Source organism: Marmota monax, unplaced genomic scaffold (assembly GCF_021218885.2).
Source record: "Marmota monax isolate L192 unplaced genomic scaffold, Marmota_monax_Labrador192_F-V1.1 WCK01_AAM20220418_F8-fsc00026, whole genome shotgun sequence".
Taxonomy (NCBI): Eukaryota; Metazoa; Chordata; class Mammalia; order Rodentia; family Sciuridae; genus Marmota; species Marmota monax.
In genome coordinates this window covers 14,647,286-14,663,112 of record NW_026693108.1, presented here as the reverse complement: position 1 = coordinate 14,663,112, position 15,827 = coordinate 14,647,286, and the positions used below count along the sequence as shown (strand labels likewise).

General features: G+C 36.0%; 1 protein-coding gene and 1 pseudogene across 2 annotated transcripts in view; one reads left to right on the top strand and one right to left on the bottom strand.

Moving 5' to 3' along the window:
• Dnajc3 (DnaJ heat shock protein family (Hsp40) member C3) overlaps positions 1-15,827 on the top strand; it is a 61,978-nt gene that overhangs the window by 31,585 nt on the left and 14,566 nt on the right. For both annotated transcript variants that reach the window (XM_046454789.2, XM_046454790.2), the window contains 3 exons: positions 1,420-1,544; positions 4,062-4,136; positions 14,854-15,006. In XM_046454789.2, coding sequence (XP_046310745.1) covers positions 1,420-1,544; positions 4,062-4,136; positions 14,854-15,006 — 353 coding nt within the window. The remainder of the gene's footprint in view (positions 1-1,419; positions 1,545-4,061; positions 4,137-14,853; positions 15,007-15,827) is intronic.
• LOC124099746 (adenosine deaminase-like) lies at positions 3,638-6,500 on the bottom strand (annotated as a pseudogene).

Below are 15,827 nucleotides of genomic sequence, written 5' to 3'. Positions count from 1 at the left end.
AACTATGGCCAGTTATGCTGACCAGATCTGTGAAATTTTAATTTATTGCACATTCCAAATAAAATATAAACTGAATTGAAAATATTCTATATCAAGCATGTTCTAAGCATGGTAACTTTGTTTGTTTTGCTTTCCTCAAGCTAATTTCTTATGTTATAAGAAATACTGTATACACAGGCTGCTGGTTTTGCTCTTCTTTCTAAGTCTTTCAAGGGAAATTGATCAGGAAAGAAATTTCAGGGACACTTAGCTGGGGTCATATATGAAATTTGTTTGTAGATTTAAGGAAAATCCATTTTCATTGTTGATATGCCTAAATTCTTTTTTTCAAAAAAGACTATTTTACTTTTTTATTCTGTCGTGAAATATATGTAACAAGATTTACCATTTTGTGATTTTTGATTGTGTACGTCAGTGGCATTGTGTGTTCACATTGTTGCACAACTATCACCATCCATCTCCAGGATTTGTCATCCTAAACTAAAATTCTGTACCTATTAAATAGTAATTTCCCATTTCTGACCTCTCCACCATTCTCTGTCAACTATCATTCTACTTTCTATGAATCTGAGTAATGTAAGTCTCACACATAAGTGGAATCATAAAACATTTTACCTTTTTTGTCTTGGCTTACTTCACTTAGCATAATGTTTTCAAAGTTCATTCATGTTTTAGCATAAATCAGAATTTCATTTCTCTGTAAGACTGAATAATATTCCATTGTATGTATATACCACATTTTGTTTATTCATCCATTGATGGACATTTGGGTTGTTTCCAGTTTTGGGCTATTGTAATAATACTGCTGTGAATACAGAGGAACAAATATATATTTGAGTCCTGCTTTCAACTATTATTTATATCTTCTTCTTTTTTTAATAACAGGCATCTAATGGTTGTAAAGTAGTATCTCAATATGGTTTTAATTTGCATTTCTCTAATGGTTGGTGGTAGTGAGCATCTTTTCCTGTGCATACTGGCCATTTACATGTCTCCTTTCATGTTTGGTTTTGTTTATAGGTTATTCTCTCATCTTGTCCCACCTTTCCTTGGCAGTACTTCACATAGTTTTCAGTGCCATCGACGACTATTCAGAACCATAATTTTAAATGATCATGTACTATCCTGCCACATACATTCCCCTAATATACTATTTCCTAGATGATAAGTCTTTGAGGGGTGGAACTTGCAGGTTTTTTTTTTTTTTTTTTTCCTCTTGGGTGGAGGTTGGCGTTGGGGATGGAATCCAGGGCCTTGAATGTGCTCTATTACTAAGCTATAACCTCAGCCCCTTCATGACTCATTTTTGATGAAGAAATTATTTTTTTAATGCCTTTCTTAATAGCATTATAAACTCTAATACTGTTCAGGTGATTTAATTTTTTTGAATAGAGTTAATGATATTATTTTAATTTTCAGATGGTGATCCTGATAACTATATTGCATACTATCGAAGAGCTACAGTCTTTCTAGCTATGGGAAAATCGAAAGCAGCACTTCCTGATTTAACTAAAGTGATTGAATTGAAGATGGATTTCACTGCAGTAAGTGTATCTACACTTTGTTTAAAGGGGAGCTTAAGGAACTTGGAAGAGGTCTTTTTTTTTTTTTAAGTTATAGATGGAAACAATACTTATTTATTTTTATGTGGTGCTGAGGTTTGAACCCAGTGTCTCATACATGGTAGGCAAGTGCTCTACCACACAGCCACAACCCTAGCCTCTTGTCATTGTTTCTTATTGTGAGAATTGGAAAGCTAGGCATAACCAGAGCATATCAAAGCTACTACTGGGGACAAAGAGAAATTCAAAGTCCCTTGAATTTCTGGGTGTAGTGTCATGTACCTTTAGTCCTGACCACTTGGGAGTCTGAGGCAGGAGGTTCTCGTGATTCCCAAGATTGAAAGGCTGCCTGGGCAACATAGGGAGAAATAAAACGTATAGTAGTAACACAAAAAACAACGAAGTCTGTCTGGGCATGGTGGTGGTGCACACCTGTAATCCCTACTAAGGAGGCTGAGGCAAAAGGATTGCAAGTTTGAGATCATCCTGTCCTACTCAGTGAGACCCTGTCTTAAAATAAAAAATAAAATAAAAAGAACTGGAGGATAGAGCTCAGTGGTAGAGCACCTCTGTGTTCAGTCCCTCAGGAAGAGGCCTGACAATAATATTAGCTTTGTGGTTTAGAAACACAAATTTGTGTGGAGATGGAAAGTAGGGGAAGATGTGCGGAAGGCATGAAATAAGGAGCTGAATTAAGAGGCTGTCATCTGTCTGACAAGTTTCAGTTAAGACTGTAGCAGAAAGAATAAAGAGGGAAGTTCAGTTAAGTGGTGGTTTTTGGTGAGGATACCATGAGGAGTTAGCAGGGCTCTCCCTGGAACCAAGGCACAGGCTTCCGAGGTGTAGAACTTCTGTGAAGATTGGTATGTCACTTTAAGAGCCGTGATGTGTGCACAGGGAACTCATTGGATGGAACCAAGCTGGCGCTTTCCGAGGCAGAACAGACAGAACCAATGACCAATTAGATGGTTTCAGAATTAATATGGTGACCATTTAGTATTTATATCCTGCCATACTTCAAAAAGGATTTGAGATAACAATTATATATGAAGTGATTGTTTGAAATATTTTCATTTTTTAAAAGATGCAGTTCTCAAGTGTCAAATTTTTATTGAATCTTTTAACTCTACACAGCTAAGCACAGTGTTTCACAAAGATTAAGTAGCTCATTTTCCTAGTGTTAGCTATTAGCTAGTTGAAATAACTTTAATTTTGCTTTTTACATGTATTGATGTATTTGACAGAGGATTAGGGAAATTTTATGTACTGTAAAATTGATAAGTGGAATATCAAGGTGATTTCTGTTTTCTGGTAGACATTGGTCATCAGAGAGTTGATACTGGAAGAGATAAGATTATGCTCATTAGAAGAGGAGGAATATTAGAGATGAAAGAGGAGAGGCACTGTCCTTCTTGTTATAGCAGAGTAAATATTTGCATTGAGAGTTAATATAAAGCAAACCTATTTCTGGATCTTTGATAAAATCTCAAATAATACAACTTTCATATTAGTGGCAGAAAGTATTTTTAAAAATTGAATATAAATCACATATCATCAAAGTCAGTGTTTTAAAGTATTCAGTGGTTCTTAGTATGTTCATAAAGTTGTGTAATTATCATCACTGTCTAGTTCCAGGATGCTTTTGTCACCCTCAAAAGAAACTCTGTACCTATTTGCAATCACTCCCCATTTCTACCCTAGTCCCTGGCAACAGCTTATCATGGATTTGCCTATTTTGGGATATTTCATAAAAATGAGGGTGTTTTCAAAGTTCTTTCATGTTGTAGTATGTATCAACACTGCATTCCTTTTTTTTTTTAATATTTTTTTTTTAGTTGTAGTTGGACACAGTACCTTTATTTGTTTTTATGTGGTGCTGAGGATCGAACCCAGGGCCTTGCGCTTGCTAGATGAGCATGCTACCACTGAGCCATATGCCAGCCCAGGCATTCCTTTTTATGACTGAATAATAAATAATTCGTTGCTTGGATGTATCAAATGTATTATTGATTTATTAGCTGATGGAAACTTCAGTTTACATCTATGAATATTCATGTACAAGTTTTTGTGTGGAAATATGTTTTCAGTTTTCTTGGATAGAGCAAAATGTATTATTTTTTGTGGTACTAGGAATTGAACCAAGGGGTACTCTACCACTGAGTTACATCTCCTGCCCTTTTTATTTTGAGACAGGGTCTCACTAAGTTGCCTAGATTGACCTTGAACTTGTGGTCCTTTCTGTCTCGGTACCCCAAGTACCCCAACAGGTGTGTTACTGCACCCAGAGAGAAAAAAGTATTTTTAAGGAGGGACACTTTCACAAAAATTTTATACATTCATTGATTCCAGGAATTATTTTTAGTTGCCAAGTCAAATGAGCGTTGGAAGAGTATTATTTACATCATTATCTTACTGAGTTTTATTCTTTGTATTTTAAAGAAAGTTTAGAAATGAATAGTACTCGGGACAATTCTCTTTTTTTTTTTTCCTTTTCCCTAGGCAAGATTACAGAGAGGTCACTTATTACTTAAACAAGGAAAACTTGATGAAGCAGAAGATGATTTTAAAAAAGTGGTAAGTTTAATTTGTACCTGGCTCTATGTATATGTTATTTTGAGAGAACATATTGGGCTTTTTTTTTTTCTTTGTATTAAGACATTTAGTAGTAATTCTATAGCTAAAAAGGAAAATTGTCTGATTTATGTATATAAGAATCACAGGCTTCTGACATCAAAGAATGACCTTAATTAACAGTTGGAGAGTAAAGCGCATACAATCAATATATGATCCTAATTCAGTTTGTACAGATAACTTACTCTGTTTTATCCTGAGACTCTAAAAATCTCTGCTGAGGTATTCTTTTTTTAAATTCTTTTTAGATATAGATAATAATAGAGTATATTTTGACATATTATGGATACATTAGGATCCCATTTTTGCAGTTGTACATGATTTGGAGTTTCACTGGTTATATATTCAAGTAGGTACATAGGGAAGTTATGCCTGATTCATTACTGTCTTTCCTATTCCCGTCCCTCCTCCCTTCTTTTTAGTTTTTTTACCAGCCACCAGCTGCTTTATTGAGCACCAGATTTTCAGCAAGTATTGCTGTAGGGGGAGGGTTTCAGAATCATCCATGGCATTGGCCAGAGCCCTGGTCCCTGCCCAGGACACATAAACAGAGGAGAGATGGCCATGCCAAGGTCTGTGTTTACGTAGTCTCGAGAGCATCAGTAGCTTTTAAAAATCTTTGTCTTCTTGGAAGGAATACAGGTTAGAGTGTAGCTTGATCCCAGAGTTGTGAAGACTCCATCCACAGGGCTCAGAAGATGGCCCTGCCATCATCAGGGGTCCTGCCCAGAAGCATCTTATAGGCTCTGTAGAGCTGGTCAAGGAGCTCCTTCTTCTCATCTGCTTAGAGGAAGCTGGACTTTGCTGCATTGATGTTCACTCACTTAAATTCCTCCTTGATGAAGACCATGTTCTGTTTCGTCATCTGGTAGTCAGGGTCCAGGGTAGACTTGAAGATGAGCAGGTCATCTGTGTTGAGCGAGTAATTGGCCTGGTCATTCTTGAACCCAATGACTGCATGCTCGGTTTTTGCCTTCCAGGCACCTGTGGGATAGCTAGACCAAGGGCAGACCTCAAAGTGTTTTCCTGCCACAGCCTGTTATAAAGTTACTTGTCCTCCAGGGCATGGTACCCACGTCCCAGCTTCTTGGACTTGAATGTCTCCACAACCTCTTGCACCACCTCTGCAGAACCTACCTCCCTGGCATGGGCGGTGTGATGGATGCCGCTCTTTACCACCTACTGGTAGGCCTCCACATGCCCTGGAAAGAAGCTGCTTCCTTTGATCTCTTCACCAGCCAGGTTGATGACCACCACAGTATGCTGCTGGTACTTCTTACACAGCTCCCCTACTTCAAGGGACCTGCACATGCAGCACAGGATGGACTGCACCTTGACCCCAAAGGCTTGCTCCCCCTCCTTCAGGCCCTTGTCTACTATGTCCACTATCTCATCTGGGGTGAAGTCCCCTTTGGTCTGGTTCTAGGGGATCGGTTCCACTTTGGAGTTGGCCAGCCAGGTGTGGGCTATAGTGCACCTCTTCATACACCACGCCCTCTTTGGCCTTCATCTCCACAAACATGTAGGTGATTCTTTTTATGGCCTTTCTGAAGCCTGTGATAGCAGAAAAGTAATACTCCAGCTTGGCTAGAGACTGTGGCTTATTGATGCTAATGAAGTTCTGTAGCTCCTCTGCTTTGTTAGCTGGGGAGGGCAATCCCTTACTTCCTGCTGTAGTATAAGATGGTTTTAGGCTTGACAGCCCCATCAAGGTGGACATGTAGTTCTACTTGAGGCTTGCCAAAGGTGGGCTTCTGGGTCATGGTGCCAAGCTTGCTCCCTAGCACTGCTCCCTCTGCTGAAGGTCAGTGGGTCTCCTATGGCCATCATTGCTGGTGGCCCGCCATGTTCTTCCTACCTTTGTCTAATCCAGTGGGTTAAGGATGAATCTATTCTTCCCTCTCCCCCACTTATTGTGTGTGCATCTGCATATCAGAGAGAACATTTGGCTCTGGTTTTTGGGGATTGGCTTATTTCACTTAGCATGATAGTCTCCAGTTCCATCCATTTACCAGCAAATACCATAATTTCCATTCTTCTTTATGGCTGAGTAATTTTCCATTATGTATATATATCACATTTTCTTAATCCCTTCATCTGTTGTAGGGTATCTAAGTTAGTTCCATAGCTTAACTATTGTAAATTGAGCTGCTGTAAACATTAATGTGGCTATGGCACTGTAGTATACTGATTTTAAGTCTTTGGGGTATATAACAAGAGTAGGATAAATGGATCAAATGGTAGTTCCATTCCAAGTTTTCTGAGGAATCCCATACTTCTTTCCATAGTGGATGCACCAATTTGCATTCCTGCATTCCCACCAGCAATGTATGAGTGAACCTTTTCCCCCACGTCTTCAATAACATTTATTGTTATTTGTGTTCTTGATGGTTGCCATTCTGACTGGAGTGAGATATGGGATCTCAGTGTAGTTTTAATTGGCATTTCTCTAATTGCTAGAGATGTTGAACATTTTTATATATTCTTTGACCATTCTTATTTCTTCTGTGAAGTGCCTGTTCAGTTCCTTTGCCCATTTATTGATTAGGATATTTGTTTTTTTGTATGTTAAAAATTTTTTTGAGTTCTTTATATATCCTAGAGTTCTTTATATAGCTCTATCTGAGGTGCAGGTGGCAATGATTTTTCTCTCTTCATGCTCTTGATTTTTTCCTTTGTTGTTAAGAAGCTTAAAATACTGGCAAATCACATACAAAAACATATTAAAGAGATACTGCACCATGATCAATTGGGATTAATCCCAGGAATGCAAGATTGGTTCAGCATATGGAAATCAATAAATGTAGTACCTCACATCAAAATAGACTTAGAGAGAAATCACATTATCTCAATAGATGCAAAAAAAGCATTTGAAATCAATAAATGTAATACCTCACATCAATAGACTTAAAGAGAGAGATCACATTATCTCAACAGATGCAGAAAAAGCATTTGACAAATACAGCATCTCCTCATGTTCAAAACACTAGAAAAACTGGGATAGTAGGAACACACCTCAACAATATAAAAGCTATATATGCTAAATCCAAGGCAACATCATTCTAGTTTTCGGCGGACACAACATCTTTGTTTGTATGTGGTGCTGGGGATCGAACCCTGGCTGCATGCATGCCAGGCGAGCGTGCTACCAGTTGAGCCACATCTCCAGCCCCAACAACATCATTCTAAATGAAGAAAAATTGAAAGCATTCTAAGAACAGGAGCAAGACAGGGATGTCCTTTTTCACCACTTGGATTAAACATAGTCCTTGAAACTCTAGCCAAGCAATTAGGTGGAAGACACAAATTAAAGGGATGTGGATAGTTAAAGAAGAGCTCCAAGTATTTCTATATGCCAATGACATAATTCTATATTTAGAAGACCCCCACAAAAAACAAACAAACAAAAAAACTCCACCAGAAAGCTTCTAGAAGTCATTTATGAATTCAGGACAGTAACAGGATATAAAATTAACATGCATAAGTCTATTACATTCCTAGTCATCAATGATGAATCAGCTGAAACAAATTAGGAAAACTGTCCTATAGCCTCAAAAAATAAAATGCTTGGGACTCAATCTAACAAAAGAGGTGAAAGACCACTACAATGAAAATTACAGAACACTAAAGAACTAAATTGAAGAAGACTTTAGAAGATGGAAAGATCTCCCACGTTCTTGGATAAGAAGAATTAATATTGTCAAAATGGCCATACCACCAAAAGCACTATACAGATTTAATGCAATTTCTATTAAAATTATGATGACATTCTTTATAGAAACAGAAAAAGCAGTCATAAAATGCATTTGGATAAAAAAGAGTCCCAGAAGAGCCAAAGCAATCTTTAGAGAGAAAAGTGAAGCAGGGGTATCATAATACGAGACCTTAAATTATACTATGGGGCCACAGTAACAAAAATTGCATGGTATTGGCACCAAAATAGACATGAAGACCAATGGTACAGAATAGAAGACAGAGACAAACCCACATAACTACAGTTATCTCACACTAGACAAAGGCTACATTGGAGAAAAGATAGCATCTTCAACAAATGGTGCTGGGGAAACTGGAAATCCATATGTAGTAGAATGAAATTGAATCCCTGTCTCTCACTCTGCACAAAAATCAACTCAAAGTGGATAAGGGACCTAGGCATTAGACCAGAAACCCTGTACCTACTAGAAGAAAATTTAGGCCCAATTCTCCATCATATTGACTTAGGAACAGACTTCTTCCACAAGATTCCTAAAGCACAAGTAATAAAATAAAGAATTAATAGATGGGATGTTGAGGTATTCTTAAAGTCTGAGTGATTTAAGGGGTGCTTCATTTGTTTGAGAGGAATCATGAAACAGAACTTTTTTTTTTTTTTGGAACTAGGGATTGAACCGGGGCGCTTAGCCACTGAGCCAGTTCCCAGCCCTTTTTATTTTTTATTTTGAGACAGTGTCTCACTGAGTTGCTCAGGGCTTAACTAAATTGCTAAGACTGTCTTCGAACTTGTGATCCTCCTGCCCCAGCTTCTGGAGCTTCTGGGATTACAGTCGTGCACCACCTTGCTTGGTGGAAACAGATTTTTAACAAAGAATTTGCAATCATCCATTATGGCTAATTCACAGCCATCAAGTGCTTTGGATTTGTTGATGGGGGGTGGTGGGTTTTATAGATTGTATGTCAGTGAAGGGGTTTATATTGAAAAATGATTTAGAAGGAGAGAATCAGCCAATCTGTTGCCCGTATTTGACATAAGATCTACATTTCTGATTAATGTGGATTTGTTTCTGGACTGATCTTAGAAGATATAACTCATTGTTTGTTATTTTCATTTTTTGCAGCTTATTGAAATGCTTACTCTGATAACTATTACAAAAACAAAACTAAAGTTTATAACATTGTCATAATCCTGTCATAATACTTAGTCATCTGTAGATAACCCCCCCGCCAAAAATATTAATTGTATTGAACGAGAAGCTGTTTCGTAGTCTCAATTAAATTGGCTGTCATTTTGTATTTATCTATTTTCTCTGCCTACTTGGGAAGATGATGCTCTTAAATTAATAATTCAGGAGAGCAGGTGGAAGATTGGTTGGTGGGGAGGCAATAGTGCTGGACTAACTCTTCCTGGGCCAGGCCTTTATTCAGAGCCAATGTTGTGTGAATGTGTCAAATGGATGAGTGATAGATGGTGAGAAAATGTTTCTGTTTCTTGCAAATGCTTAAATGTAAAACTTAGAATTTATTTCCATTCACAACTTTATAGTAGCCTTTAGATGCAGCACAATAATTTTGGATAAAGTTTTAGCACAAAGTAATTGTTAGTGGGCATTGGTTGTAACCTTTTAGAAAAGTGAGATTTTGGAATCTTGGCTTGTGTTAATGTCTTTTCTACAATTTATATTAAAACCTCTCAGAAATAAGAAGCAGTACTTTCTACCTTCTACTTTTGGATTGCTGGGTGCTGTCATCTTGCAAATGTGTTCTTAAAACTACCCTTGCTATTACTGTAGAGATTCTTCCGTGAGAGTGTGCATCTGTACTGAATCATCTTTTATTTTTATTTGAAAATTTTACTAACGTATTTGTAGATTCACATTTAATACAAAGAAGTAATACAGAGAGCCCATGTATTCTTTACCCAGTTTCCCCTAATGGCAATATGTTGTAAAACTGTATTACAATATGAAAACCAGGACATTGACATTCATACAGTCTACCAATTTATTTAGATTCTCTCTGTTTTATTATTCATTGCTGTGTGTGTGTGTGTGTATTCACTCCTGTACACTTTATCACGTATGTTGTTTTTTGTGGTCACCACCAGAGTAAGCAGTACCAAACAGTTCTATTACCACCAGAATCCTCTCTGTTGCTCTTCTGGGTACCTATCCATAATTCTTGGCAACCACTAATTTGTTATTCATTTTTCAAATTTTGACATTTCAAAAATGTTATATAACCTTTTGCAATTGACTTTTTTTTTATTCAGCATAATTTTCTGGAGAATCATCCCAGTTTTGGCATACATCACTTAGTTTATTCCTTTTCACTGCTCAGCATTCCATGGTACTTATATGACATAATTTTCCATTCATCACTTGAGGGATGTTTCGATTGTTTTTGTCATTTGGGTTACTGCAAATACAGCTACTATGAACATTCTTGTAAAGGTCTTTATGTAAACATGAATTTTAATTTCTCTGAGGTAAATGCCCAAGAGTTCAGTTGCTGGATTGAATATTAATTATGTGTTTAGTTTTGTAAGAAATCTCCAAATTGCTTTCTAGAGTGACTGTACCATTTTACATTCCTCTTCATCCTTGGTCCAGGATTTGATATCACTGTTATTTTTTATTTTTGTCATCAAATTATGATTTTAATCTACATTTCCCTAATGGTTAATGATGCATTTACATTTTCATCTGTAAATCCTTTTCAATGAAATATCTGTTAATGTCTTTTGCCCATATTCTCATAGGATTACTTAAAAAAAAAACTGTGGTGTTATGAGTATTCTTTATGTTTAAGGTATTTTGTCAGATATGTGTATATATTTGCAAATATTTTAGATTTCTTTTTTTAAATATTTTTTTAGTTGTAGGTGGACACAATACCTTTTTATTTTATTTATGTGGTGTTGAAGATTGAACCCAGAGCCTCACACATGCAAGATGAGTGCTCTACCGCTGAGTCCCAGCCCCAGTGCATATTTTAGTTTTCTTCAGTGTCTTTTATAGAACAAAAGCTTTAATTTTGAGAGAATTTATTGTTTTTTTTTTTTTTTCACTTCTATGGAAAGCACAAAGTACAAGGTGCTTTTGGTATCATTTCTAAGAAATAGTCATCAAGCTCTAAGTTATAAAACTTTTCTCCTGCTTTATGCTTTTAAGTTTTACATTTAAGTCTGTAACCTATTTTGAATTAAGTTTTGTATAATAATATGAAGTTAGAGTCAAGCTTGATCTGTTTTGCCTTTGGATGTCCCATTACTCTAGCAATTTCCTTTAGTGAGTTGCTTTTGCACCTCTTTCAGTTGGCTGTACTTGTGTGGGTCCTTCTGAGTTCTCTATTCTGTTTCATTGCTCAATGTGTCTGTCCTTTGCCATTCTTAGGCTCTCGATTATTATAGCTAAATAGTATTAAAACTTTCAACATGTTAAATACGGCAGTTTATTTTAGTAAAGAAGGATTTATGAATTGGACAGTACTTAGAACCAGAAAAGGTTCAGAGAGCTGCGGTCTCCAATGTGGCCATGATTATTTTATAGAAAGAAATTGGAAATGAGGTATAGAAATAGCTTGATCGGTGAAAGTGCTGCCTTTGCCTTGTTTGGAGATGGTCAGTGAGTTGACAGCCTGCAATTGGATGAGGTTTACTGCTTGTGATTGGCTGAAGTTCTTTGATTTTGTTAGGTTTTTAGTTTTGTTTTTTATATACGAAATCGAGTAGTTACTTTAAGTGGGAACTCACTGTAGGTGATAACCTCAGGCCATTGGCCTTGTGCTTTTTAAATTTAACAATAGTAAGCTTTAACATTGTGGATAACATAAGGACCTTAGAGTGCTTGAATGTAATTTCCTTCTCTCTGATTTGTATAATATTCATTTTTAAAAATTGGTTCTTTTCTTGGTTTCTTTTTTTGCCATTCAGAAAGAATATAAAGGCAAATTCCAGAAGTCACTAGAGAATGTGACTTAAGTATTCCATATTTTTTTATATATTATCAAGTGTATAAATTTTTTAAAATTTGTGCTGTTTACTCCCTAAACTATAATTAAATTTTTCAGCCTTGGCAATATTAGTATCTAAAAAACAAGTAGATCAATGAATGTATGTTATGCCAAAGTCTACCATCTTATTATTTTTTAATATTTTTTAGTTGTTGATCGCCCTTTAGTTTATTTATTTGCATGTGGTACTGAGAATCAAATCCAGTGCGTTACACGTGCTAGGCAAGCGCGCTACCACTGAGCCACAACCCCAGCCTCTAACATCTTACTTTTTAAAATTAATTTTTTAAATTAATTTTATTGTGTATATTTAAGGTATACAACATGACAGCATAAAGATACATTTATAGTACAGTGACTGTTACTAAACTGGAAGAAAGTAATGTATCCATTATATCTACATCCATGTTTTTTTCCATGTGACAAGAGTAGCTGTAATCTACTCATTTAGTAATAAATCCTGAATATGACTCACACATATTATTATTAACTATATTCCTAATATTGTACATTAATCATTAGATTTGTCAATCCTACATATCTGCTATATTGTATCCTTTGACCCACAACTCTCCATTTCTTATTTCTCAAACAGACCCTGGTACAACCACTGTTTTATTCTCTATGTAGACTGAAAATTTGTTTTCAAAAGATTCCACATATAAGTGAAGTCATATAATATTTTGCTTTCTGTATCTGGTTATTTCATATATTTGGCATAATGTTATGTCTGGCATAATGTTCTCTGAGTCCATCCATGTTGTAGCAAACGGCAGGATATCTGCCTTTTTATGGCTGAATAATTGTGTTTGTGTGTGTGTGTGACAGTTTCTTTGTCCATTTGTCCACTGATGGACACTGTTTGATTGCTTTTACTTTAAAAATACCTGAGAAAAATCAACTTAGAAAAGGTTTATTTTCATTCACAGGTTTAGAAGTTTTAGTCCAGAATCTGTTGCTTTGTGCCTGTGTCAGGATAACACATAACTAGAGCTGGGATCCCATTATCCCCTTTAATTATTTAGGTCATTATCCCAATGACCTAAAGACCTTCTATTACACCCCACTTCTTTAGAGTTTCCACTTCACCCAATAGCATCATGCTGGAGATCAAACCTTTACCACATGGACCTTTGGGGGTGGGGGACATTCAAGATCCAAGTATGGCAGAAATCTAAGTTGTTTCCATATCTTGGCCTTTGTAAACAGTGCTGCAATGAACATAAAATTATAGATATATTTACAAAGTGGTGATTTCATTTCCTTTGAGTATATACCAAGGAGAGAAGTTACTAAGTCATATGGTAGTTCTATTTTAATTTTTTTGGGAACCTCTCCATACTTTTTTCCATAATGGCTATAACAGTTTACAGTTTTACCAATATAGAAGGATTCCCTTTTCTCCACACCCTTGCCAAAACTTCTTATCTCTTTTTGGTAATGGATGTGTGAGTTAGCTTCCTGTTAGCAATAATAAGATACTTGAGATAATCAACTTATTTTGGCTTACAGTTTTAGAGGTATCTGTCCATCAGTTGGCTTGTTTTTGGGCACAAGCCAAGGCCATATATCATGGCAGGATGGTTGGTGGAGGAAGCTTGTTCGTTTCATGTGCAGGATGCAAGAAGAGAAAGAGACTGGAGTCTCACAGTCTCCTTTGACATCATGATCCCAATGACCTAAATTCCTCTAGACCTCATGCTCAGAATAAAGCCTTTAAAACATGGACCCTTGGGGGACATTCTAGAAGAAATGTCTTTTCAAGTCCTTTGCCCATTTTTCATCTGGTTATATATTTTCCTGATGTTGAGTTGTGTGAATTATTGATAAATCTTGGATAATAATCACTTTTCTGGTTTATAGTTTTTAAAATTTTCTCTTATCTGTAGATTGTCTTTTCATTTTGTGATTGTTTCCTAAAATCTCAGGTTATAAAAGTACAAAAATAAGTGGGACTTTAGACATCATAGTCTAATTTTATTTTGTCCTCAAAGGAGTCAGATTTACGTTCTATTAATCTAGGACTTTAATTACTATAATAGTATCCAGTTTAAGTTGGTTGATGTATATAATGGAAAACAAATTGAGCATCCTTTTAAAGTATGTATCTTTTGCAATCTATCCTTATTATAGAAAGATCACAAAAGGGGCTGGAGGTGTAGTTCAGTGGTAGGACATATGCTTAGCATGCTCAAGGCCCTGGTTTCAATTCCACTCCCCCACCACACACACACACCAAAAAAAAAAAAAGAAAAAAAAGAAAAAAAAGAAAAAGATCACAAAAAGAATCTGTAATTTCACTAGTGTTTTTGGAATACTTTATGTGTATTATGTGTAGAGTACCTTTTTAATCTGTCAACCACTACTCCATAGGGTGTAAGTACTGTTATCTCCATCTTATTGTCAAAATCCAGATAACATGGAGATACATGATTAATTCAGGATTTGGGTTTTATTTTAAAATATGTGTGTGTGTATACATATACATATACATACATATATATATACATACATAGGTATTCTGTCACCTTTTATTTTTATGTGGTGCTGAGGATCGAACCCAGTGCCTCACCCATGCTACAAGCACTCTACCACTGAGTCACAACCCCAGCCCCAGATTTGGGTTTATTAATTATTTAGACTAGGAACATAAATGGTACTAAATCTTTTTCGAAATATTCATAACCTGGCCACAGAGAAATGGTAAAACTTTTACCCTGTGTTACTTCTGTATTGGTTTCCTGTGGCTGTATAACAAATTATCCGAAGTTAACAGCTTAAAACACATATTTATATTACCTTAAAAGTTATGGGGTTAGGAATATGGGAATTAACTGGGATCCTCTGCCTCAGGGTCTGCTCAAACTTACTTGGAATGGTCAGACTTTGTTTATGAGTACTGGATTTAAGGTTTTATTTGTTGTTCTTGTAGCTCAAATCTAATCCAAGTGAAAATGAAGAAAAGGAAGCCCAGTCACAACTTCTCAAGTCTGATGAAATGCAACGTTTGCGTTCGCAAGCACTCGAGGCTTTTGAAAGTGCAGATTATACTGCTGCTATAACCTTCCTTGATAAGATTTTAGAGGTAAGTTTCTTAGATACCATGCTGACAAGCGGCACTTACTGCTTTTTACTGTAAGACATGTTTATCACTTAAACATACAATATACCACAAAACACCTAGACAGAATAAAATGAACTTTCAGCTGTTAAGTGAAAGATTGTGTTTGTATGGAACATAATTTGCAACTGAATTTTCAGAATGTGCTGAAAAGTGAGGTTTTCAGAATGTTTTGAATGTGCTGTGGAGCGAGAGTTACATATTTTCATACATTACTTGCTTTGCTATTTTGGTTTGATTTTTCAATTTTTGAGGGAAAAGAACTCTGGAGATTACATAATGGTGTAAGAGATGACAGTTGGTTGAAGAAAAAGGAAAGGAAAAATTATATTTGGGAAAAAAAGGAGTGTTGTAGGAAAGAAGGCAGACAGAGTTGACAGGACCCAGAGGGTTCTAGATAGGAAACTTAAATCTAGGGTTTCCCTGCCTCAGAAAGACTTAATGACACATGATTTTAGAAGAAAGTCTAAAGTAATGAAGTGGAAGCAGTCATAATTCATACTTAATTACCATTTTCACAGTATTTTGATGTACAGTTTCATTAAATCTTGGTAGTAAACTTGTATGTAAAATGGGCATTTCTTTCAAAATTATAGGGGAAATCTTGTGATATGAGCTGGTGGAATTTATGTTTTACTAAACTATGTTTTACAATATTAGGAAATGTAAAGTTATGACGTTTACTTTCTAACACTAGATTGTCCATTTTGACCTTCCTCACTGTCCATGATTCTTTAATTTATATGATGTTGATTTTGATCTTCATTAATGTGAAAATTGGGCAT